The sequence below is a fragment of the Sander lucioperca genome, chromosome 19, assembly GCF_008315115.2.
Source record: "Sander lucioperca isolate FBNREF2018 chromosome 19, SLUC_FBN_1.2, whole genome shotgun sequence".
Classification (NCBI taxonomy): Eukaryota; Metazoa; Chordata; class Actinopteri; order Perciformes; family Percidae; genus Sander; species Sander lucioperca.
In genome coordinates, this window is record NC_050191.1 from 21610664 (window position 1) to 21625970 (window position 15307).

At 42.3% G+C, this 15307-nt stretch overlaps 1 protein-coding gene across 1 annotated transcript; it reads right to left on the reverse strand.

Moving 5' to 3' along the window:
* Positions 1-1162: 1162 nt before the first annotated feature.
* kcnk13b (potassium channel, subfamily K, member 13b) lies at positions 1163-15020 on the reverse strand. The gene is made up of 3 exons (XM_031288130.2): positions 14293-15020; positions 8215-9002; positions 1163-2782 (listed from the first exon to the last, which is right to left on the reverse strand). Exons 1-3 carry the CDS (start codon positions 14627-14629, stop codon positions 2627-2629), a joined length of 1281 nt encoding a protein of 426 aa, XP_031143990.1. The 5' UTR covers positions 14630-15020; the 3' UTR covers positions 1163-2626.
* Positions 15021-15307: the final 287 nt, after the last annotated feature.

Here is a 15307-nt window from a genome sequence, read left to right on the forward strand (position 1 = left end):
TTAGTAAGTTGGTGAGGCTATGCTAATTATACTGTATCAGCTTACGTTAGAGCAGATAAACAGCCAGTTTGTTACACTCTTTTCACTTTTGCCTGTGTTTTTGGTTTTGGAAAAGCTGAAAAAAGACACAATCCTCTAAACTAAGGTCTGCTGAGCCTTGTTATAGAATCCTGATTGGAAATTGCTGTTTTTGGACATGGTGTAGCAAATATCTAATTACAATGTGGTTCTCGTTTTAATCAAATAACGTGTTTCACTCTGCATATTTTTAACCTTTATTAATGCTGTGTTTCATCTGGAACTCAACGCCTTCTTTGTGATTGTGCTGTGAACTGAAAAAGATTTTGCAGCAGATGACTCACAGATAAAGTATTCTTACAACCATTGGGAATCATGCTAAAAAATCATGCCGAGTCTGACACTGTACAAAAAAATAACACAGCACATTCTTTCTTTGCATGCATAGGCTAGGCTGTCGTTTTATCAAGACAAAACCAAAGAAGGTGGTCTCTCTGCTCTTGTTCTCTGGAAATCAAACACACCTAATGCAGATATACCAAAGCTCAGCTGGTGACGTCAGAGGTGGAGCCTGGAGGATTCTCACTATGTAATTTCCACTAAGATGCATTTACAAAGAGAATGAAGATGCCTATATATTCGTTCTTAAAGGGTAACTACCGTTTTTTGTTTTTTTTTACATGGACCCTATTTTCCTATGTTTATGTGTCTAAGTGACTGATGGGAACAACAATCTTTAACAATGGTCCAGTATTAAGCCAGATCGCTGCAGTCTGCAGCAGCGAAACAAGCTACAGTGTAATTTAATAGGACAATTGTCCAGTTTGTATTTACCTTCACAAAAGTGCTCGTTTTGCCACTGACAGGCTCAGATTAATATTCTAAGTGTCTGACAACATTATGGAAAGGATCCATTCAGAGATAGACCTTTAAAACCTCTTTGAGACCTTTCTGTTTAACCTGAAGTCGCAGCGCTAAACCCACCAGACTCCATTTAAAAAAACAGTGCTTTTAGCGTGTATAGAGCCAATATATTTTCACGTGTAAATCGGTAAACTATGTGTTTATTTCAACCAAAACTAGAGTTGTGATGGTTGGAAAAGTGGAAAGACGACCCAAAACGGCTTTTCACAGTTTAAATTTGTTTCTGTCGACTTTGAAGGAAGTGTATTTTACGATGCTAAAATTACTGTTTATTTACATGGAGTTTGGTGGGTTTATGGAATGCAATTTCGCGGATGGTTTTATGTTTAAAAAAAGGATGTTACTCTTTAACAGAAACGTCGACCTCCTTAGAAATCCTTTCCATAATGTTGTCAGACACTTAGAATATTAATCTGAGCCTGTCAGTGGCAAAACAGTTTTGTGAAGGTAAATGCAAGCTGGACAATTGCCCTATTAACTTACATTGTAGCTTGTTTCGCTACTGCCGACTGCAGCGATCTGGCTTAATACTAGACCAATGTTAAAGATTGTTGTTCCCATCAGTCACTTAGACACAAAAACATCCAGGTTGAAAAAAAAACGATAGTTACCCTTTAATCAAGCTTAATATATTGTCCACAAGTTGTCCTCCCACTTGGCAATCACTCCGTGGAAATGTTAATATCAATCTCTGTCTGTTGTCCTTTTTTTGTTTACTGCACTTGCGTTGAATCCAGACTACAGGGAAAACATAAACACTGCTGAGCTAAAATCAAATAATAATCCCTGGAGCGACTTGTTTCACTGCATTTATATCAATACCAACCACCTACAGGGCTTGTCGGACAACATCAGGGTGTAAAATTTGTCCTCATGTCTGCGTCCATGCTGGGATAATGTGCAGCAAACCCCCAAAGTAAAAACAGCAGTCTCTTAAAAAACGGTTTCATCTCAGACTCCGAAGACTTCCCATTCAGCTAGACATAGGTCTGTTTGGTATGAGGTCTTTTGGGGGGTTTTGTCTTCTATTTCTTCGTGATAATGAATGAAAGCAATGCCAGGATGGAGGCTATTGAATGGCATATGGCTGTGAAACATATGGTTACAAATCATGTGAATAGAGTGCCATTGATAGTGGGCTCATCATTGCTACATGACACCCAGCTTAATGTAGGCCTAATAACCACTGTTAGACACAAAACACCCATTTTAATGAAGCTATTTCTATGCCTGACACAGTATGGACTTGGTTAGAGTCATATTGAGTATTGTAAAGTAGCCTACGTAGATGAGTGGAAGTTGCGGTTAGATGTGAAGTAGCATGTAGTGCATCATGTTTTAAGGCTTAGATACAGGGGCTCTAGGCAGGTTTTTTTTTTATTACCATGGAAACTGAGTTCCTCACAGGGGAACATTCCGGCACACTGAGCTTGGTCCAGATGTGAGACTCCAGCAAACCATCACGCATCATTTATGCAGCCATGTTCTTGACAGGAAGGTGGGCTGAGATGGTAGCTGCTGGGGATCGATGGAATAGATGAATTATGTAGTCATACATTTTGTCTTGTACACCAACCAAGTGTTCTCTTTTTAAGGAAGGCAGTACTCAGTGTCAATTTGTCCGTACTCGACTTATCCCCTCAGCCTTTTGTATCCTTTAAAAAAAGGATTCACGCTGTTTCCCCTATCTGTCCACGCTCGTCTCTGCCAGCCGGTTATTCATGATGCCAAGGGCGCCCACCCCTCCTGAGAATCCGTTCTGACGTGAATTGGAGCTGGACTGGCGCGGGTGCCCAATGGCCATCTCTGAAAGCTGCTTCTGCATAATAGCCAGATTCACCTGCATAATAGGAAAAAGAGATCAAGAAATCAACAAATGAATACATTTTTTGCTGTCTGTGTTTGGAACGTATGGTACGTGCAACTGGTGAAGACTTACGAAACAAGGATTAATACAACGTGTTGGCATCAGGCACATCTGATTTCACAGGTGTGAAACCAGATGGTGTTTTTTTATCCGTTCCTTTTGGTGTGTTGATTTATATGAATAAAGACAACAAATACTGAATAAGTGGGACTGACATAAACCAGATATTTACTCTCCCACACACCAACACCTTTCATTTTTCACCCTACAAAGCAATGTGTAGACAACTGATGTTTAGTCAATGTTAAATTAAACGGGATGGAGCTGTTTTACACAATTATGTGTAGTTTTAGCCACGCTAGCAGCATGACTCTAGGGGGTGTCGATCTGTCGATCCACCTCTTGGAGGGATTTCCATTATATTGTGTGCAGACATAAAGCCCCAGTGAGCAAAGGAGCCTATTTACTTTGGTGATCCCTTGACTTTTTACTGTGGCACCACTTTGAGATCTCATTTTTAGTGAAATGTCTCAACAAATATTGGATGAATTGCAATAAAATATGTTATAGACATTCATGTTTCCCTTCAGAATTAATTTTAATAACTCTGTTGATCCACCTGAGATTTCATCTAGTCAATCTAATCTAATCTAGCCTGGGAACCAGACGAATTTGACAAGCTCATGTTTCATTTGCACTGGCAGATATGTCTGGGCCCCCGCCCCGTTGGACAGATTTCCAGCCGGCCAGGCCCTGGCCGGACCAAATTACAACCGTTTATCTCATGTGGGGTGGGTGTGAGATGATGACTGATAGAGCAGCGTCATGCTTGAACGTATTTACCGAATGTAGTTACTGATTGTAACATTCTCCGTCCAGCGGAATTTACCAGGCCCACGAAACTCTGATCAAACTGTCAAACTAGGCAACACTGATCATCTCTCTCTCTCCTTCTCTCGCTGTCTGTCAGCTGCTCATTTTTCGCCTCCTTCTAAATTACTAGAAACACCAACGCAGAACCAGAAAACCCAAGATGTTATAAATTTGGTGTTGCTCCATTATTTCTGAGACCAGAAGTGTCGGTGAGTTTCGGATATTATGTCGAATAAACAAGCGACCGTCTCGATCGTGTGACGTGTGTTTACAGTGTCGAAGTGCAGTGTGAAAGCAAACCAAACCAAATGAAAAATGCAACAATGTTCCAACTCCCCCCCCCCCTCTGCATTCAGATAAAGTGTAACACCAACTTAAGCCTCAAGGTGTTATGGTTTTAGGTTTTTTCTGTTACCTATTTGTTCATTTCTGTTGTCTTTATTGTTTATTTGTTCATGTTCCCTGTGTTTGTGTTTTCTGTAGATTTCTGTTCAGTTATTTCCTGGTTTATTGTATATGTTTTGGTTCATTCATGTATTGTGTTCTGTGTGTCTAGTCTCTGTGTTTAGGTTGTTTCATGTTTCCTGTATGTTGTTCTGGTTTCCTGTTTTATTTTGATAGTCTGGTTTTCTGTCTTGTCATGTCTAGTTTTACTTTCTGTGTTTTCCCGCCTTTGTTAATTACCCTGTCTCTCCTAATGTGTTTCACCTGCTGTGTCACCTGCCCCTCGTTACCTCATTACCCAGTGTATTTAGCCCTTGTGTTTCCCTTGTCTCTTGTCAGATCGTTTTGTGTCTTTTCCCTGTCAGTTTGTGTCCTGTGCTGTCTTCAGTTTTGCCTTCCGGATTCCCTGTTCTAGTTTTTCTGTTCCTTGGATGTTTTTTGCCTACTGCTTGAGGACTCCTTTTGTTGCTGTGGTTTTTTTTGTTTTTGCTAAAATAAATCCTACTCGATCTCCTCCTGCCTGCCTGCCTGATCTCTCTGCATTTGGGTCCATTATTTCCTGAACACACGACACAAGGATTATAACTAATTTCAAATTCCTGTTGCCACTAAAGTCAATAGATCAATGTTCAGCGGTCCCTGATTGAAAATGAAAAGGTCAGTGTGTTCCATTGTGCAGCAGCAACATTCCACCTTCAAGGTTCAAGGTTTGAGGTTCATTTATTGTCATTGTACGACACCGGGTGGCGCAACAAAATGTAATTGTAGTGCCTTTATGCTACGGAAGAAAAATAAGAGAGTGGAGGATGAGGTGGAGTTTAGGAGTCTCACAGCCTTAAGGAAAGAAGCTGCTCATTACTCTAGTGGTACAGCAGCGGATACTTTTGTATCGCTTGCCAGACAGCAGCAGATTGAACAGGATGTTGCTGGGGCGGGTGTTTTCTTTTAGTACCCTTTTGGGCTCTATGAAATGTCTAGTCTCTTAGTTCTCTTATTCCTCTCTCCACAAGGACAATATGTACAAAACCACTTTCTCTGATTTCACATGCTATTCATGTAGGGCTCTGTTATCAACCAGTTCTGAAGCTGAATCAAACTTTGGACAAGTTGTTCTTTTATTTCAAACGGGGACAACCACATTGTGTTGGCGTTTTGTAAGTATTCTAAATGTCATATCTTTTAATCAGCATTATGCGTATGCTGTAGAAAAACAAGAGTCAACAAATGGCTCTGTGAGGCTGTACTGAGCCACAGCTGTGCTTTGAGCTTAGTGCTAATGTCAGCATGCTAACATTTTAGCTATAGACTGTTTAAAATATGGACGTACAGTAGTCTCCGGGATGTCACCTGAAGGTTTCTGAAGAGCCAAAATGAAGCTCAAAGTGGGCGTCTCCCGGTGGCTCCGGCAATTGCCATCTTGGCTGTGACTGGCGTTGGTGAATCCAAAAATGGGGGAAAAGGTGGGGCGTGGATAGAGCTGAGGCAGGCTGAATGAAGCCTACAGTCTATGCTCACGTCCTGTGACGGCAGCCACCTGTCACTCAAAGCGAACCGCTCTTTATTATGCACAACTTTAAGCCCCCACAGTTGTCATGAAGGGGGAACTTAGCTATAGAGCCCAAAACTGTTTTTTGTACCAAGCTGTAAACATGTTAAATTCTGCTTTAAATTTTGCCATTTTAACATGTGGGTGTATGGGGATTAACTCCCTTTTGGAGCCAGCCTCAAGTGGCCACTCGATGAACTACAGTTTTTATCACTTCCGCATTTGCTATATTTTTCAGCACTGGAGATTGACGCCTAATAGGAGCATGCATTTGCTAATTAGCACTTACTTAAAACATTTAACAGGGTGGGTGAGTTAAAAAGTACCAGTAATGTATTTAATTCCTCAAACTAATTTGATTATATATTATATTGCGATTATAACACACTCATTTTTAAGGTACTAATGCAGTGCCTGTTTGGAGTGTGTGCCTGTTCGGAACAGGCCCCCGGAAGTGCTGCTTACAGCGTTCTCGAGAACCGCTATTTCAGTCGACTTTACAGTCGACACTGCACTCCCTTGGATCCCCAGCAACACACCCGCCAAGTGTGAAGTAGATCGGATGAACCATTCTCGCGATTATGCGACGGACACACACACACACACACACACACACACACACACACACACACTCACACAGAGATTCCTTGCCTTATAGTTAGATGGTCGTCTAGGATGTATTAGTAAGTCTACAGTAACACGTTTCCACATCTTAATGGTTGCTCTTTGGGCTAATGGTTTTACAGCAGTTTGTTTACAGCCTTCCAGCATCACACCATTCACACAATTTTCTCAGTCAAAACCTTTGTGCTTTTTAAGCCGAATCATCATGAGGTGTGAAAATTCACTTTTTTTCCCCTTCCAGTTTACAATTATCCTGCGGTGAGTAAGCACAGTTTTGACATTCAACAGGTCACACTGCTAATTGGTGTTGTCTGAAATTTGGGTAGCAGTTATGGAAATGTATGAACAATTGACACCTCTGAGTGGCTTCAAGGGCTGTTGAAGGGGTGACAGCAATGAAGTCAGGCCATTGGTATTCAGATACATTTTACACATAATATGAATATACGCCAGAAAACAGCAGCAAAAACAAACCTCTAATTACCGATATGTGTCTACAGGAAGTCCTTATTAAAATATTAACCATACTATATAACCTTTGTTAAACTATTATTGAGCTTGCATATTTTAATTATATTTAGAAAATAACTAAAATTAATTAACATTGGTTTCAATAATAGGAAGTACCCACAGGCCGTAGTATATGTTTTTTTTTTTAAAGATTATTTTTTTAGGCTTTTCCCTTAATTCGATAATGACAGTGGATAGACAGGAAAGGGGGAGAGAAAGAGAGGGTGACACGCAGCAAAGGGCCGCAGGTCGGATTTGAACCCGGGCCGCTGCAATATGGCCGCGTAATATGATATGTTGTGGTTCATAACGTCTCTCTCGGGTGAAAACCTTGCATGTCCAAAACCGTTGTTTTTCAGGAAATGAAAAAAGGCTAACATGAAAACATTTTATTGAGCTTTTTTTTTTTTTTTATCTCAGACGAAATCCGACTCAATCGCCTTGTCTCTGTTTAAATATTTATACAACCTACAGACATTGGGTGACCGATAGCATTGAGATACGAGGTTTCTGCCCGACAGCGACAATATGGAGTTTCTGCATTGACAACTGTGCAGGAAAGCTGCAATAGAGCATTCCAAATTCAATACAGCTTATAATGAGTGAGATGACGAAGAGCAGGGTGAATAAGGAGTTAATGACCACAGTGAGCTACAGGGAAACAAAATGATTGACTCAATTGGCGTTTTTCCACTACAGGGTACCTGCTCGACTCGCCTCGACTCTACTCGCCTTTTTTGGTTTTCCATTACGAAAAAAAGTCCCTGGTACCTGCCAGCAGATACTTTATTTAGTATCACCTCCGTCGAGGTCCCAAGCGAGCTGAGGCGATACCAAAAGGTGATGTGAAAACCTGCAGACTACTGATTGGTCGGAGAGAATCGTCACTAATCACTGCTTCATGATTGCTAGCGACAGACGGGGGGGGGGAGGCTGTCCTGAACAAACCTGCCATTTTTAAATAGTTTAGCCAGTGGTGTTTTTTTTTTTTGCTGCCTCCAGCTTCTTTAAAAACAAAATGTGTCTTCTGGCTGTGGCAACAGCCACATGCCGAGAGTCAAAAACAAACACACCTTCGACGTTGTGTGTGTGTGTCGCGTTAGGTCACGGCAGTTTCCTGCGGCGTCGCTATGACGACCAGCCACGCTCGCCTCAGGCATGAGGCGGTACTAAATCTTCAATGGAAAATGGAGGACGGGGCACCGCGGCCAAGAGTAGAGTCGAGCAGGTACCATGTAATGGAAAAACGCCAAAAGGCCTTTCTGCTACTCATGTGAGCAGTCTGACCAAATTATTCTGGGAGATAACTGAATATCTTGTGCATAATAACACATGTGACTACATCAGACAGGTGGAACAACACACAAGCTGTCAGCAACACAAGCTGCTCCCGCCCTGAAGCTCTCACCTTGTTGGCTGCCAGGAAGTCCCTCATGGAGATCATCTCCCCAGACATCCTGCGCCCATTGTCAGTCTCGCTCTCGTTGATGGCGTCTGTCTCGATGGAGGGGTCCCTGCGGGCGCGCAGGTGGCCCGGGGCCACCACGTTCCGCCGGGGGTGCCGGTGCGGGTGATGTCCCCTCCTGGGGAAACAGCAGCGGCAGGGGGCCTCCAGCCTCCTCAGCAGCCAGTTGAGGACCTGCTTGATGACGATGGAGATGATGTTGAAGAGGGAGTAGATGCAGCAGACACCGGTGAGGATGAAGAAGAAGTTGCCCAGGCGATACGCAACCGTGGCGTGGCCCTCGTAGACGGCCCGCTGGCTGCTCACCATGTCTCCAAAACCGATGGTGCTGAAGGCCACGAAGCAGAAGTAGAGCGAGTCCAGGTAGCCCCAGCCCTCGGCCGCCGAGTACATGAGCGAGGCGCAGCAGGACACCAAGATGGCCGCCGCTCCTAGAATGAGCATGACACAGTAGACCGAAGGCTTCCAGCCGGCCAGATCTGCCCCTTTCCCCCCTCCACTTCCTCCAACTTCGCCTGCTCTGTTTCCCTCAGAGACCTGCCGGCCATTCGGTGCGAGCACAGCTTTGTTATGGCGTCGCTGGTGACAGGACTTGAGGACGACGGCGATGACGGTGATGACACGCTCCAGAAAGAGGTTGAAGAAGAGGATGGTGGCTGCGCAGCCGAGCAGGCCGTAGAACATCAGGAAGACTTTTCCTCCAATGGTGGCAGGAGTGGTCATCCCAAACCCTGGGATACACACAAACACATTGTGCAATAAGTAGAAATTGACACAGTAACACAGTGGTAGTAGTACAGGATAAAAAAAATAACATTGAACATTGAGAGTAGTTGAACGACTTGTCCTTCGCAGGTGTGTGTCTGAATAAAAGGATAGAATTAATTACATAAAAGCATTACCATCCCTTGAAAAGGCTTACTCAATTTCCCCATTTCATTTCACTGACACACAACCACACACACACACACACACACACACACACACACACACACACACACACACACACACACACACACACACACACACACACACACACAGAAAGACAGCCTCCAGCTGCTTTGATTTACCTTTTAAACCAAACTCACATCGTCTCTCTCATTAACAAAGGTAGCTATTACTGTTCTCTTCTTCTAAGGGAAAATTAAACTCACACAACTGCCTGGATCTTCTGGGTTGCCATTGGTGACGCTCTCTCCTCTCTCTATCATTTTCTCACTCACTCACTCACTTTAAGAGCTGAGGGGGTTTTCAGACCAAGCGCATCACGGCAATCAGTCCCAACGCCTCGGTTTGTCTAACATTTTTACTGTATTCCCTACAGTCACTTGGCAAGTAAAAGAGCCACTGGGGCCACTATTCACATCTCAATGTAATCATTATCTTCTATTTGTAAAGGTAAGAACCCATTAAACTGTATTTATAAATGAGATGTGGGTTGTGTTTGTTGTGAACTGACAGATGAACTAAATGGGAGTCAAAGGTCTTTCCATCGACTGCGCCAATCTCGGCGAGTTTTTTTCCCCTCATTTAACACTGAAAGCTCAATGAAGCACCGTCTGTCTACCTGTCTTATTGGTTTTCCCTTTTCAGTGTGTTGCATTCATAACATTGGAAATTTGAACACATACTGTAATTGGCGATTACACAGTTACATGCACCGTCTTTTGCAGCTGCTGTAAATTCTTACAACATAAGAGCCCTTTTCATTAGCGAAACAAAGCTATAAACATTTCTGCATCTCATGTCATGAAAAACATACTCTGAGGATTTGATTGTCTCCACATTCAGATTTGTTCCCAAGGCGCTAATTGAGATGGAGAACACGACGATAAAGCCAAATGGGATTGGGGGGGGGAGGGGGTCACGCTGAATATAAATAATGCATGGTTCTGCAAAACAGGGACAAGTTTATGAAAGGACTGCCAGGTAAACATAAAGCAGATGATTCAACATCAGTCACTCAAGAAAAACATTTAAAGCAATAGTTGGGAAAGTACGCTTATTAGCTTTCCTACTGGGAGTTAGATACCGCTCTCATTTGTCTGTTAAATATGAAGGTAGAGAAAGCAGCTGCTTAGCTTAGCTTAGCACAAAGACTGGAAATGGGGAAACAGCTAAGTTGGCTCTGTTCGAAGGTTAAAAAAACCTCGCCACCACAGAAAATAGTCTAGCACATAAGCCCCTGCAAAGCCACAACCTGGTTTTCGGTACAGATTAAACATACTGGATATGAGGTGTTAATTGGTGAGTTTTAGAAGTGCTGGCAGACCTAGTTGTGAGCAGTTTCTTATAGGAACTATTTTCTTTCTATCTATTAATGTTTACATCACACGTTGTCACAAGCACATGTGTCTCATCCATGAATACGCTTCCTTCTGCGCGGTGATACGGTCGACGGGTGTAGTTCGGTTGAAAGAAAATAGTTCTTACATGAAAATGCTCACAACCAGTTCTGTGGATTATCTTAAGTAACATGATTTCTAGAATGAGAAATTGCTGTTGAGTTTTTCAAATGTATTTGTTTTTTACTCTTTGAGCACCACAAGCTGAGTGCCATCTAGTTCCATTATATTGGAGAGAAGGCAGACATTTCTACGGCAGATAGCTCCAACACTGGGCAACTCACAGCAAAACAATCTAGATTGATAAATAGCCTTGCACGTGAGAGGAAAAATATTTATTTTTGATTCTAAGGCAATTTCTCCCTTTCAAGAGTCTTGAAGCTGGAGTGGGAAGAGCTGACCTGTTCTGTAATTTTCCCCTTTAAATTTTTCTTTCAAAAGATATCGTCAGTGTTGCATAATTTGTAGCCTGGATGCCAACCGAACTTAGCCCCGCCCACAACATTTGAGGTCGGGAAGTTCGGTCTGGACTTGATCCGTTGTGGAGCAACTATGCTCGAACCAGAGCTGTTTGGACCAATCAAATTGTCAGGGCGGGCTTTATACAATGATGGACAGATGATGAACAGTAACGTAATCAACCACGTCACCAAAGAGCGCTTGGGTTGAATTTGTTTACAACTCTTGCTCTGATTGGTTGTAGGTCTATCCAATTGAGTGCAGAGGCATTTTCTTTCCTGGTTCGGTTTAAACACGCCCCATAATCACAGCCCAATGGAGCAGTATCAGACTCAGATTCTGACTAGAATCTGAGTATAACGACGTCAGGCTACATAATTTGCGTAGTGAATTGTTTTTGAATTTGTGAAAAAACACACATACAAAAGTAAACTGCTCAGATTGTGTTTTGCATGTTTGAGGGTCTGAATCGATTGAATTTTCCTTGCTGAAATGCACCTTGGGAGGCATAGTTTACTTTTATGTATACAGACATGTACCTTCCACTTTATTTTTATTTATCTATCAAAGAACCATTTATTTTCTAACACAGTTGTTAATCTTTTCTACTGATGATTCAGTGCTCCAACTGTGGATCACTTTTACTTCCAAAAGCAGGGTCACCCAAAATACCTCCTCCAACTTCACAACATTTCCCAATTCATCAAACTGCTTTAAATACATTTTAAAAAGTAAACCAATATATGCAATGTATGCATATCATTAATAATATATATATCATCACCACCTAAAAATACAACTTTCTTTTGCTATTTGCTCAAGTATCTACGTCAGCGGAACAAGGACTTATGTGCATATGTTCTGACCATGCATACATAAAAGCTGTAATGCTCACTTGTACAGTTCAATGGGTTCATCCAAGCTCTGATGCACACAGTCCTCTGCCTATGAGGGGCTCTCCCTTAAACTGCTGTATATATGTACTCCAAAAACGAATATATGAAAGTGTTAGATAAAAAAAGAAGCTGAAGAGCATAAAGAGTGATCGCTCAAAACTGATGAGAGTTGGCGTAAATTCAATAATAGAACATCTGTCTGATTGCTGACTGGATTCATGCTGTAACAAGTGGGATGTTACAGCATACACCATCTCTGCAGAAGGACCTTGTAGTCTTTGTAATCAATGATTGTGGAGCCATATGTCAAAGCACTGTGAAGCTGTCTGCGTTCCTTTTTTTCATGTCACTGACTCTTCTCTTAAAAGGCTGCTTGAATGCTACTTGATGAGGTCTCGGGAACATGCAGAAGAGCAGCTAGTAGAGCAGAGGAGAACAATTTCTTCGGGAAATTGTCAGTGGCTTTAGGAATCACAGGAGAATCACGGGATCAATATTGCGATCACCTCTCCTTTTAGGCCACCATCAATCACAATGTGTTTGTTAAAGTAGCTGCAAGGATTAATCGATTAATCAATAAGTTGTCAACAATTAAATGAATCGCCAACTACTTGGATAATCGATTAATTGGTTTGAGTAATTCTTTATGAAAAAAAAGTAAAAGTTCTCTGATTCCAGCTTCTTAAATGTGAATATTTTCTGGTTTCTTCACTCCTCTGTGACAATGAAGTGAATGTACAAAGTACTTGAGTGGTGGACAAAACAAGACATTTGAGTTCTTTAGAAAACACTGATTGACATTTTTCACAATTTTCTGACATTTTGTAGACCAAACAACTAATCGATTAATCGAGAAAACAATTGAGAGATGTCAAACTGTCAACCATATGAATCAGCTCACACCAATCTACTGACACCGATGCCTCTGGTGCTCCCAGACGGTCACAGACACAGCCAGTGCTGAAATGGAAAAATGGTTGCCAAGGAGAAATCTTGCTCTGATGCAAACATGAAATTGATTTTTTTTCAGTCTAGTTTGGTTTAGTCTGGCATTGCCAGACCTTCCTCCACAGCGCTGCGGAGGAGGGTCTGGCTAGTCCACACAACATTCCTGGATAGGAGAAAAACGTGCTCTGGTTTATTGGCATTTCTTTAAACCAATCACAATCGTCATGGGCGGCGGAAATCCAGCGTAATTTCTGGCATCAACGGAGCAAACCCGGAAGTGGAACGTCGTGGATATAGACTAAGTCTGGTTGAACCTACTAAATCCAGTGATTAGACATGCGTAAGACATGTTGAACTGCCGATGACACTTTAAAAACAACTTGAATTGGATCTCTTATCTATCTTATCTTATCTTATCTTAGTTGATTAGTCAACTAATCGGTCGTTTTGGTCTTTTTGTATGCTTTTGCATGCTGAATGAATGCATTTGCCACTTTGCACACATTTATGGTCATTTTCAATCCTGTGTAAGTCATTGTATGTTTACTGTCCGAGTTTGTTTTTGCACTGTACTGTATGTTGAGCCACATCTAAGACGATTTTCTGCCATGACAGACAATAACCTTTTCTGAATCTGAATATCCAAGAAACTTATGAGCAAATTTCTGGTAAACACAAGATTTAAAGGGGTGCTGTTGGATGACTCTTTGTGGAAAAGCTCCGTTTTACAGAAAATGTAATGTAATGATGGTAAATGGATCGCATTTACATTGCGCTTTTAGTCTTAACGACCACTCAAAGCGCACAGATCTGTCGAGTGAATCAACTAATCGATTAATCGAATAAATCAGATGAGTGTTAGTCGACTAAGGATTTCTTTAGTCGAGGTCAGCCCTAACCTTCAAAATAAACATTCAGTAGGCCTACATGAAAATATACGATGTGGTAATGTGTATTCTGGCTCACTACATGGCTCACCAATCAAACTACCAGTCAAACATAAACCACCCTCAAGTTTGATTAAACACAACCTGGCTTCTAACATCCCTCCAGTACAAAATACAGTCAGAGGGTATTTCATTTTTGGCTCATGGAAAGTGAGTAATTAATAACCTTGATATGGGAAACTTTGTTTGGTTGCAAAAGAAGGAAAACTATGCAAGACAAAGACATTTGTTACAGTGAGTGATTAAGTTGTAATAACATGCAAATGAACACACGCATACACACACACACAAGTTCATAACTGATGATGGTCTCGAAGAGATAATAAATTGTGGATTTTACAGAAAAGAAGAAGAAAAAGATGATGGCGCTTGACGGAGAAAATCGCATTTGACGCTTTTAAAATGCCTGTTTTCTCTCCATCTCACCAATGGTTGACACCACAGTTCCCACGAAGTAAAAAGCGCCGGTGAAGTCCCATCGAGGTCTGATTGTGTCCACGCGGATGCCCGCCACGTTCGCCTCCTCGTAGTTCCTGAGGAAGTTATTCAGGTCTTTCTTACTCAGGTTGTACTTCTGGCTGAACTGCTCGAACCTCTGCGCCCAGCGCTCATTGGCTTCGCGCTCCTTCGGCTGCTCCAGCGCGGAGAAGACTGCGGCCCCACAGAGGAGATAAATGACGATGAACAACGCCAGCAACAGAAACCTCGCGTTATCCTCGTTTATGGGACCGGAGCCGCAGCAGCAGCCGCTCCTACATGCCATTATGTTGCTGCTATTGTCACCGTTGTGCAGCTGCAGCGAGGGACCCGTGGCATGGTTAGCCTCGAATACAAAAAAAAAACCGCACAGTCCTCGGGCGAAAGAAACGTTGACAAGATATTTTTTTTTTACGACAGAAAAGTCCTGCGCAATACAAGAAAATTGTTGTTCAGGCAGGTTATGGTCGAGTTCTCCCAAGGCTGTGGATTTGGCATGGTTGTTTTTGCTCACGAGCTTTTATGTGCAGTCCAAGTCTAAACCGTTAATCCAAAGGGCGTCCTCTGACGACTCATTACTTCATCTCTTAAGGTCTGGGTTGCTAAGATGCTCAGAGAGGAGGAGAGAGCCGCGCGGCAACCTGTGGATGCTGAGAGGCGTCCTGTTGTGCTCTCATGTCCTGCCTCTCCAAAGAAAAGTCTCCACCCCTGCGCGCGCGTTTTACGCACCGCGGATTGACCACAAACATGGATGAACTTACAGCCTCTGTCCATTCATCACTATATGCGAAGTGTATTTAGTCAGATCTGCCAAATTTCTAATCCAATTTACAATCCAATTTCCCCCAGTTCGTAAAAAAATAAATAAATAAAAAAATAAAAGGCCGAATCAGATAATGAGTCCAGGTCTTAAAAATGTTCGACCCCCAACCCAACTTTGGAGGTTTGATTCTGACAATATAGA